Below are 12359 nucleotides of genomic sequence, written 5' to 3'. Positions count from 1 at the left end.
CCGTTGTAGAATTGTTGACATCAGGGTGAACGCTGTTGTATTCGCAAATATGAGAGCCAGCAATACGCAGCTCCAGTTAACCTAATTTATACCGTAATGAATCATTAAAAAAATATACCGTTAACTGGAATATGTTGTTTATTTACACACATGTTGGGATTATGTAATTGGTTTGTCATGTCAAAACAATAAAAATCGCTACTTTTCATCAGGGTGAACGCTGTTACGCTGCCACCACCCACTTCAATGACAGAGCTCTCATATTTGCGAATGCATAAACTATATCTTAAATTATGGCTATGTGTCTAATATGGCTGTCGCGAAGTCATTGATAAGCGACGGCCATATTAGACACATAGCCATAATTTAAGATATAGTTTATGCATTCGCAAAATATGAGAGCTCTGTCATTGAAAGGGCTGGACCGAGTCAAGCCGGCGGCGGCGCACGGAAGCCGGGGAGAAACCACCGCATCGCCCCGCTGGCGCTTCAGCAGCCTCCACTGATGTACCGTGACGAGTGAATCTGGTAGTTGGTTTATGACGTTAAAAACGCGAAATAACATATAACGTTACAGCGTACAGTTTCTAGTTAATCAGTCAGGCGTCAGCCTCCACACTGATGTACAGTGACTGACGTTAAAAACGTGAAATAACATATAACGTTACAGCGTACAGTTTCTAGTTAATCAGTCAGGCGTCAGCCTCCACACTGATGTACAGTGACACCCAGAGTTTCTAGTTACAGTAGTGACGCGTGAATCGAGATAGTCCTAACAGTGTTTATTATTAAGAGTCAGATAGTCCTAACAGTGTTTATAGTCCTAACAGTGTTTATTAGTAAGAGTCAGATAGTCCTAACAGTGTTTATTAGTAAGAGTCAGATAGTCCTAACAGTGTTTATAGTCCTAACAGTGTTTATTAGTAAGAGTCAGATAGTCCTAACAGTGTTTATTAGTAAGAGTCAGATAGTCCTAACAGTGTTTATAGTCCTAACAGTGTTTATTATTAAGAGTCAGATAGTCCTAACAGTGTTTATTATTAAGAGTCAGACAGTCCTAACAGTGTTTATTATTAAGAGTCAGATAGTCCTAACAGTGTTTATTATTAAGAGTCAGACAGTCCTAACAGTGTTTATTATTAAGAGTCAGATAGTCCTAACAGTGTTTATTATTAAGAGTCAGATAGTCCTAACAGTGTTTATTAATTAACGTCATAAACCAACTACCAGATTTATTTTGCACCAGGGAACTTGAAGGTTCCTGCCGCGCTCGCGGCAAAAGGGGGCGGGCTAGCGGCGTGGGGTCGTGGCCAATCAGAGAAAAGCTGAACACAAGTTGGTTGCCTTTAATATTCACGCGTCCCCACTGACATCAGACTGTACAACAATATAGTGCGGGGGACCCTGACCTCTGACCTGTCCCCTGTTCCCCACACACACCTGTTTTTACACCTGTTTTTTTACACCTGTTTTTACACCCGTTTTTACACCTGTTTTTATACACCGATTTTTAGACCTGTTTTTACACACTTGTTTTTATACACCTGCTTTTATCTCACCACGCTCTTATTGACATTGATAGATATGATTTAGTTGGATTTTATCATGTGCTTATTTTTAACCCATGATGCAGACATAAGTGAAACTGAATATGAACTGTCAACATCTGTATGCTGTGTGAGCTGTGAGATACCCTGAATTTCCCCAAGGGGATTAATAAAGTATATCTATCTTATCTATCTATCTATTGGAGCGCAGTTAGTTTGTCTCCCCTATTTTGAGCATTTAGCAACCATACAATTTTAAATCAGTTTCAAAATGGCGGAGCTCTGGCAAGAATAAAAAACCTACTGTACATACAGTATATTTCATTCTTCTGTTCTTCATGCACGCCTGGTGATGCTAAATCCAAATTGAACTTGGCCATTTGAAAGATAAGATTTGGCCCAATCCATAAATGTGCGAATTGGCTATAATAAAGTAATTTATAGGCCTGCTATTCTATATTCTATAATAATATTTCAAATAGCATTTGTCCGGATGGGAGAATTCAGTACCGTATCTACAAAACCTTCTGTTTAATCATTTTCCCTTTATTCATTTCCTTAGATTCTTTTGTACACATGATCTCAAGAAGGTACTGAATGAGTTTTTCATGTCTGGTCATTTTTAGCATGGTGTTATTCACTGTCAAAGATGCAAATAAAAATCATAATTCATATTCTCCTTTGCAAGCCTAGTAATAGACACAATATTTCTGACAGTGGGAATACATTCACTGAGGTCCATAGATTTCCCTAGATACTGTACCAAGAACATGCAAATGGTCCTTGTAGAAGTGGAGCAATATTCCATTTACTTAGGTATGTATTTTAGCCGGATTTTCAGAAAATAGGGCTCCGGGCTTAAGAGGTTAACTAACTATCAGTTAACGTTAGCCAACTGTCAGTTAACTGCCAGTTCAATGACGTTAGTGGTTCCATATCGTGACATTAGAATTTCAAGGTTCTAACTGACATTTTGTTAGTTATTGTGTCCTAAAATGAGTTATTGATATATCAAAGCTCTGACAAGTGTCCTTTATGTATATGACTGGTTGAACACCTCCAATTGTTTATTTAAGTAAGACATTTTTTTAAATTAATGTTCTAATAGAAAGTTGGCTAATTGTAGATACATCTTATATCAACAGTTGACGCCTGCAAAAATACCTCAGGGACATGTATTTAAAGGAGAGGAAATTAGAGATGGACGGGAGGAGAAGTGGAGCCGGGCCGCCTCACATAAGAGGTGGAAATATATGACCATCCTGGGTTTCCTTGAGCCTCACTGTAGGGAGAGGGCCACAACCTCAAATGTAGTAGTGGTTCAGGGAGAAAAGGGAGGAGAGGAAGGAGAGGTGTCGGGAGAGATCATGGCCCTGCTGAGGCCAATGATGTCGCCCCAAAGAGAGGTAGGTGTAATAAGCTGGTAAACACATGTTTAAAACATACCCTAGTGCAGTGGTTCTCAACTGGTCTGGCCTCAGGGCCCACATTTTTCCTTAGTCATTAAGTCGCGACCCACATTTTTTAACCACTTTGATTTATTTCACAAAAGAATTGTGCAGTAATACACAATCCTTCATGCATTGTTAAAAACATGAAATAAACCAAAAAAGTGCAACTATGGCTAAAAACCCAATGAAAAAGAAAAAGATATACATATATATGCTTCTTAGCAGACGCTTTTATCCATAGCAACGTACAGTACATGAGTGCATAGATTTTCAGTATATGTAGCCCCATGGGATCGAACCCCCAACCTCAGCATTGTTAGTGCCATGCTTTACCAAGTGAGCTACAGCGAACTACAGAAGGCATATTTATCTTGAATTACAGGCATATATGCTTTTAAACAAGTTTAAACTGGTGATGCTCATCATGATTCAAGAATCTAAATGTAACTGTATGAAATAAAAAGGCAGACTTTTATTGTATTAAATAAAAAGGCAGACTTACCTTGACATTTTTTTTTATATATAATATATATATACCGTATTAAAAGAGAAATTTATTTATTTTTTTTGCACACATCCACGACCCACTTTTGGGTCGCGACCCACCAGTTGAGAACCACTGCCCTAGTGTATTACTGCTGGACTATTCTCCATATGGTTAACTCAGGGAAACATAAAATATGATGTATTCTTTACAGGTTGTGGAAAGTGAAGAGGAGGCAGCAGGCCCACCAGCAGGCCCCTCAGCACATCCCTCAGAGGACCCGGTGTCAGCAGACACATCTCCTCCATCTGCTCCAAGGACCTCTACGAGGGTTCAGGAGACCCCGAGAAGACCCCGAAAGAGCACACAGCCCCTCCTCACAGTGTACCAGGAAAGGGTTCTGTCTACCTTGGCGAAAGAGACTGATGAGGATGAACATTACATGATGAGTCTGGTGCCCTCGATGCGGAGGCTCTCTAATCAAAAGAAGGCGCAAGTTCGAATGCGCTTTCAACAAGTGCTTTACGACGTGGAGTTTGGTGGGGAGATGTAGACACACACACACAAATGTTTTCCCTTTTATTTAACATGTTCTCAATTGTAAATAGTTCAAATATGATTCAGTTTTTACTTGTTCTTTTCCTAATATTTTCAAATACGGATAATTTTTTACTTGTTTTCTTGCCTGCTGGCATGCAGTGCACAATCAGTTCAACAATAAAAAATTTATTGCCACACTGCATTTGACCTTTATTTATTTTTTAATATGAACAAACTATGCACTAAATAAATAAGTTTAGATATTTTATTTTATTATTATTATTATCACTAGATGTATTAGGTAGGGATGCGTGTAGTAGCTGGTTTGCTGCCGATGGTAAGGAGCAGGGCACATTTTCACCACAGGCACGATTTACAGGCTCTTGTGTCCTGTCCTGTGCCCCTAAGGGCAGACACTGCACAAGAAGGGGCACAGGACAGGACACTGCACAAGAAGGGGCACAGGACAGGACACTGCACAAGAAGGGGCACAGGACAGGACACGGCACAAGAAGGGGCACAGGACAGGACACTGCACAAGAAGGGGCACAGGACAGGACACGGCACAAGAAGGGGCACAGGACAGGACACTGCACAAGAAGGGGCACAGGACAGGACACTGCACAAGAAGGGGCACAGGACAGGACACTGCACAAGAAGGGGCACAGGACAGGACACTGCACACGAAGGGGCACAGGACAGGACACGGCACAAGAAGGGGCACAGGACAGGACACTGCACAAGAAGGGGCACAGGACAGGACACTGCACAAGAAGGGGCACAGGACAGGACACTGCACAAGAAGGGGCACAGGACAGGACAGGACACTGCACAAGAAGGGGCACAGGACAGGACACTGCACAAGAAGGGGCACAGGACAGGACACTGCACAAGAAGGGGCACAGGACAGGACAGGACACGGCACAAGAAGGGGCACAGGACAGGACACTGCACACGAAGGGGCACAGGACAGGACACGGCACAAGAAGGGGCACAGGACAGGACACTGCACAAGAAGGGGCACAGGACAGGACACTGCACAAGAAGGGGCACAGGACAGGACACTGCACAAGAAGGGGCACAGGACAGGACACTGCACAAGAAGGGGCACAGGACAGGACACTGCACAAGAAGGGGCACAGGACAGGACACTGCACAAGAAGGGGCACAGGACAGGACACTGCACAAGAAGGGGCACAGGACAGGACACTGCACAAGAAGGGGCACAGGACAGGACACTGCACAAGAAGGGGCACAGGACAGGACACTGCACAAGAAGGGGCACAGGACAGGACACTGCACAAGAAGGGGCACAGGACAGGACACGGCACAAGAGCCTGAAAATTGTGCCTGTAGTGAAAATGTACCAAACTAGATTTGTAACTAAATTTAGTACTCGAGTCTTTTTTGGACTGGATACTTTTTTACTCTTACTCGAGTAGTTTTCCTTTGCCTTATACTCAAACTATTAAAGCAATTGTGATAGTAATATTAATGATTACAATCTCACTTTTCAGACTTAATTATTTTAGTGTGCAGGTGTAATCCAATGAAACTACCAAAATAAGAGCCTTTGGGTTATGATTGCTGGTGATGCAGCAGTACGGGGTGGTCGTAGGGCTCAGAGGATGCTGTCCTGCCAAGGCACTCGACCGTCTGGAGAGGAGAAGTAGCTGGTGAAGGTCTCTCTCACTGCAGCTGCTTCTCTGGAGGAGTACCTCCTCAAACTGCTTCCTGTTCAGTTTGAAGTATGCTTTGAACCGGGCATCATCCAGGCGCAGCTCTTGGACGAGCCGGTGATATTCGCCAAGCTGCCTCCTACCACGATTGATGTTGTGCACCCACACACCCCTACCCCTTCTCCTGACAGCGGGATCTTCATCAATATCTCCCGCTAGAGCAATAGCAACAACTCTGTTTCTGGCATTCATCTTTACCGTAAGTCAAGAACGCAGATGACGCGACGATCGTAACCTACCTAGCAACAATAAGCACTGCGCTCTGGAAGCGCTCTGGGCATTCATATTTTTGATCCAAAGCGCTCCACCTTGAAAAAAATGCTTTCGGTGGACACGGCCCCTTAGACCATCATTTTACTGAACTGTATAGACTTAGACCACTGCCACCAAGCCCCTTCAACTCATTCAGAACGCAGCGGCCCGCCTGATCTCAAACCTACCGAAGTCGGCCCATGTCACCCTACTTCTTAGGGACCTGCACTGGCTCCCCATTGCCGCACGAATCCACTTCAAGGCCCTCGACCTGGCGTATCGTGTGGCAAAGGGAACCGCTCCCGCCTACCTCCGGTCAATGGTCTCTAACTACACACTCTCAAGACCCCTACGCTCTGCATCTTCTGGCCGCCTCAGACCTACTCCTATCCAAGCTCCGGGAGGGTCATCAAAGAGAAGTCGCCTATTCTCAGTCCTTGCCCCACAGTGGTGGAATGAACTGCCCACCACAGTTAGGACAGCCGAAACCCGTCCAATCTTTCACCGTCGACTAAAAATACTCACTTCTTCAACAATTATCTGAAATGAAAGAAAAAAAATCGAATCCTAACTAACCTTACTGTCATGCACTTGTCCTAATACTAACCTACACTGTAGCACTCAACACTTTGATGAACATTGTTACTCAGCTGATAGAGTTGTGCCCTTCCTGATGACTTGTCGTACAGAACTTGTAAGTCGCTTTGGATAAAAGCATCAGCTAAATGGCTTAATGTAAATGTAGACCATCAGTTTTACTGAACAGTATAGACTTTAGACCATCATTTAACTGAACAGTATAGACAGTATAGACTTATATAGACCAAGAATGCAGCAAATCAAGTCACTTGCATGTCATAGATTTCATATATATTGGACCGATAACCAATGCCTCTGTGTCCCCTTGGTTTTTTCCACTCCAGTAAACACCATCCAATAGCCGTCAGCCAATGATGTTGTGTCAATGATTGGACTAGTCCAGAACAGCCGTATTTGGGAGGCTCCGATTCCCTTTGCAAGCTACCAGGGTCTCCCCAATAGAGGCTGTGCACTGAATGCTTGTGTAGGTCTCTTTCTTCCATCATGGCTGCCTGTAACCGTTGGTAACCACTTTAGAAAGAAAACTCATAATTGCTGTGCAGTGGTAGAGAAGATAAAACACTGGAAAAGCATGATATTACTGTTCCACTGGCATTCTAAAGACTAATTATAGCGTGTAGACAGTGTACCTACTGTCTGACTGTGATTATAGTGTAGACAGAGTACAGTACCTACTGTCTGACTGTGATTATAGTGTTGACAGAGTACCTACTGCCTGACTGTGATTATAGAGTGTAGACAGTATAGTACCTACTGTCTGACTGTGATTATAGTGTAGACAGAGTACCTACTGCCTGACTGTGATTATAGAGTGTAGACAGTATAGTACCTACTGTCTGACTGTGATTATAGTGTAGACAGAGTACCTACTGCCTGACTGTGATTATAGAGTGTAGACAGTATAGTACCTACTGTCTGACTGTGATTATAGTGTAGACAGAGTACCTACTGCCTGACTGTGATTATAGAGTGTAGACAGAGTACCTACTGCCTGACTGTGATTATAGAGTGTAGACAGTATAGTACCTACTGCCTGACTGTGATTATAGTGTAGACAGAGTACCTACTGCCTGACTGTGATTATAGAGTGTAGACAGTATAGTACCTACTGCCTGACTGTGATTATAGTGTAGACAGAGTACCTACTGCCTGACTGTGATTATAGAGTGTAGACAGAGTACCTACTGCCTGACTGTGATTATAGAGTGTAGACAGTATAGTACCTACTGCCTGACTGTGATTATAGAGTGTAGACAGAGTACCTACTGCCTGACTGTGATTATAGAGTGTAGACAGTATAGTACCTACTGCCTGACTGTGATTATAGAGTGTAGACAGTATAGTACCTACTGCCTGACTGTGATTATAGAGTGTAGACAGTATAGTACCTACTGCCTGACTGTGATTATAGAGTGTAGACAGTATAGTACCTACTGCCTGACTGTGATTATAGAGTGTAGACAGTATAGTACCTACTGCCTGACTGTGATTATAGAGTGTAGACAGAGTACCTACTGCCTGACTGTGTTTATAGAGTGTAGACAGAGCCTGACTGTGATTATAGAGTGTAGACAGTATAGTACCTACTGTCTGACTGTGATTATAGAGTGAGTGAGAGAGTGTGAGTGTGTGTGTGTTAGTCTAAAATGGACCACAGCACTCAATCATGACTGGCAGGGAACTTTGGGCTACTTTTGTGTTGTGTAGTGATTGGATTTATTCACCCCTCAGAACACAGTGGGGGGGTGGTGTGTCTGTCTGTCTGTCTGTCTGTGAGGTAATACAGGGAAATTGATTCCACTAGTGATTTACAGTTTGGGCAGGTTCAGCAGGTAAGAGGAAGATGAGGAGCGCTTGGTGGCAGTCACCTGTACAGCCCCAGACGCTGCGCCCCAGCACAGAGCCACAATACCAGGACAGGGGCGACTAATTGAATTTCGGTGGCTTTTTCTCTTTTCTTCCTCTAGTTTTCAGAACTTGTTTATTCAGACTCACCAAGGCCAACAGCAGCCTTTAACATGATCTCTCTCTCTCTCTCTCTCTCTCTCTCTCTCTCTCTCTCTCTCTCTCTCTCTCTCTCTCTCTCTCTCTGTCTCTCTGTCTCTCCCTGTCTCTCCCTCTCTCATTTTCTCTCTCTCTGACTAGGTAAATCAGTACAGAAATGATGTACAATGACGTGTCATAACTTTGACGTTTTTAATTCTGCTGAAAAATTATGATGCTTCAGTGTCAGCCCACTCTGTGTGGGGGGGGGGGGGGGGTCCCTCCTTGACTGGCATGAGGTAACAAGGTAGTGTGTGAGTTTGTGTGTCTGACTATCGTCATTGAAGTGAAGCAGCATGATATTGTCTGTTTGTTTCTCCGACACTGTGCTACTGTACAAAACACACAGGACAGTGTTCAGTCCTCTTCACCTCCACTTTTACTTCAGTCCTTTTCACCATATTTACTTGTCCCGTTCTCTCCATCTTCCTTCTCTCTTTTTCTCTATCTTTGTAAACATATTGTTCCATTTCACCTCTATCTCTCCATCATCGCCTCTATCTCTCCATCATCGCCTCTATCTCTCCATCATCTCCTCTATCTCTCCATCATCGCCTCTATCTCTCCATCATCTCCTCTATCTCTCCATCATCTCCTATATCGCCATCATCTCCTATCTCTCCATCATCTCCTCTATCTCTCCATCATCGCCTCTATCTCTCCATCATCTCCTCTATCTCTCCATCTCCTATCTCCATCATCTCCTATCTCTCCATCATCTCCTATCTCTCCATCATCGCCTATCTCCATCATCACCTCTATCTCTCCATCATCTCCTCTATCTCTCCATCATCGCCTCTATCTCTCCATCATCTCCTATCTCCATCATCTCCTATCTCTCCATCATCTCCTATCTCTCCATCATCTCCTCTATCTCTCCATCATCACCTCTATCTCTCCATCATCACCTCTATCTCCATCATCTCCTATCTCTCCATCATCTCCTATCCATCATCTCCTCTATCGCTCCATCATCATATCTCTCCATCATCTCCTCTATCTCTCCATCATCTCCTATCTCCATCATCTCCTATCTCTCCATCATCGCCTCTATCTCTTCATCATCGCATCTGTCTCTCCATCATCTCTCTCTCCATCATCGCATCTGTCTCTCCATCATCGCCTCTATCTCTCCATCATCTCCTCTATCTCTCCATCATCGCCTCTATCTTTTCATCATATCCTCTATCTCTCCATCATCACCTCTATCTCTCCATCATCACCTCTATCTCTCCATCATCACCTCTATCTCCATCATCTCCTCTATCTCCATCATCTCCTATCTCTCCATCATCTCCTATCTCTCCATCATATTCTCTATCTCTCTATCTTCTCTTCTATCTCTCCATCATTGCCTCTATCTCTCCATCATCTCCTATATTTATCTATCGCTCTCTCTCTTTCTCTGTTTCTATTGTCTCTCTATCTCTCCAGGGTTTTCTTCCTGCTCCTTTCCTCTCTCCTCCCTGGCAGTACCAGCGCTCGCTCCCGTTCAGGGGGAAGCAACGTCTGTGTCTCCCCAGCCACGCCAGACCGAGTGAGTCCCTGACACTACTGGACAACTAGACCTGTACCACCCCGTAACATTCTAAACACTACTGGACAACTAGACCTGTACCACCCCGTACCATTCTAAACACTACTGGACAACTAGACCTGTACCACCCCGTACCATTCTAAACACTACTGGACAACTAGACCTGTACCACCCCGTACCATTCTAAACACTACTGGACAACTAGACCTGTACCACCCCGTACCATTCTAAACACTACTGGACAACTAGACCTGTACCACCCCGTACCATTCTAAACACTACTGGAAAACTAGACCTGTACCACCCCGTACCAATGCGTACCATTCTAAACACTACTGGACAACTAGACCTGTACCACCCCGTACCATTCTAAACACTACTGGACAACTAGACCTGTACCACCCCGTACCATTCTAAACACTACTGGACAACTAGACCTGTACCACCCCGTACCATTCTAAACACTACTGGACAACTAGACCTGTACCACCCCGTACCATTCTAAACACTACTGGACAACTAGACCTGTACCACCCCGTACCATTCTAAACACTACTGGACAACTAGACCTGTACCACCCCGTACCATTCTAAACACTACTGGACAACTAGACCTGTACCATTCTAAACACTACTGGACAACTAGACCTGTACCACCCCGTACCATTCTAAACACTACTGGACAACTAGAACTGTACCACCCCGTACCATTCTAAACACTACTGGACAACTAGAACTGTACCACCCCGTACCATTCTAAACACTACTGGACAACTAGAACTGTACCATTCTAAACACTACTGGACAACTAGACCTGTACCACCCCGTACCATTATAAACACTACTGGAAAACTAGACCTGTACCATTCTAAACACTACTGAAAAACTAGACCTGTACCATTCTAAACACTACTGGACAACTAGACCTGTACCACCCCGTACCATTCTAAACACTACTGGACAACTAGACCTGTACCACCCCGTACCATTCTAAACACTACTCGACAACTAGACCTGTACCACCCCGTGCCATTCTAAACACTACTGGACAACTAGACCTGTACCACCCCGTGCCATTCTAAACACTACTGAAAAACTAGACCTGTACCACCCCGTACCATTCTAAACACTACTGGACAACTAGACCTGTACCACCCTGTACCATTCTAAACACTAAACCTATACAATTCTAAGCTAAACATATATCATTCCATTTAAAACAAGCACAAACTGTCCAGACACACAACACAACTATAATAAGATCCTTTATGGTCCTTTATTCAACACAACACAACATAAATGACCAAATGCTGGTCCTTTATTAAAAGTTTTAAAACATAACATAAATAACCAAACACTGGTCCTTTATTAAACACAACACAACATAAATGACCAAACGCTGGTCCTTTATTAAACACAACACAACATAAATAACCAAAACACTGGTCCTTTATTAAACACAACACAACATAAATAACCAAAACACTGGTCCTTTATTAAACACAACACAACATAAATTACCAAACACTGGTCCTTTATTAAACACAACACAACATAAATTACCAAACGCTGGTCCTTTATTAAACACAACACAACATAAATTACCAAACACTGGTCCTTTATTAAACACAACACAACATAAATAACCAAAACACTGGTCCTTTATTAAACACAACACAACATAAATTACCAAACGCTGGTCCTTTATTAAACACAACACAAATTACAAACTGTAGAACTGTAAGGTCTTTCCTCAACCATTTCAAGAACAAACTGAAACAAACCAAAAAAAAGAAAAAGCATTTTAAAGAAACCCTGAGCCAATAGAGCACACCTGGGACCTCTTTGACGATTTGATTTGATTTTATTACGGATCCCCATTAGCTGGTGCCATAGCAACCAGCTAGTCTTCCTGGGGTCCACACAAAAAAAAACATACAAAAACAATTATTATTGCAAAACAAAATGATTAAAAGTCAGTACTCAACACACAATTCATAAAGTGAATCTACTGTAAATGCAGCAGAGGTTTTGAGGCTGGTTATTCCAAAGAGTTAATGCTCTAAAAATAAAATATCTTCTTAAAGCCAGTGCCTCGTTATCACTCTGGCATCGGGAGCCATTTGTCTCACCGACTAGCTGACTGCCAGTTGATGAGACAAGTGGC

At 43.2% G+C, this 12359-nt stretch overlaps 1 protein-coding gene across 1 annotated transcript in view; it reads left to right on the top strand.

Annotated features, from left to right (window-relative positions):
- Window positions 1-4052, top strand: part of LOC311235672 (uncharacterized protein) — a 179168-nt gene extending 175116 nt beyond the window's left edge. The window contains exons 14-15 of the mRNA XM_084323136.1: window positions 2693-2953; window positions 3697-4052. Of these exons, the coding sequence (XP_084179262.1) occupies window positions 2693-2953; window positions 3697-4035 (600 nt within the window). The 3' untranslated portion in view covers window positions 4036-4052. The remainder of the gene's footprint in view (window positions 1-2692; window positions 2954-3696) is intronic.
- The last annotated feature ends 8307 nt before the right edge of the window (window positions 4053-12359 follow it).

This window comes from Notolepis coatsorum (assembly GCF_963971535.1).
Source record: "Notolepis coatsorum genome assembly, chromosome: 10".
In the NCBI taxonomy this organism is placed as follows: domain Eukaryota; kingdom Metazoa; phylum Chordata; class Actinopteri; order Aulopiformes; family Paralepididae; genus Notolepis; species Notolepis coatsorum.
Note: the sequence above shows the minus strand (reverse complement) of the source record. Positions and strands in the feature narration are given on the sequence as shown.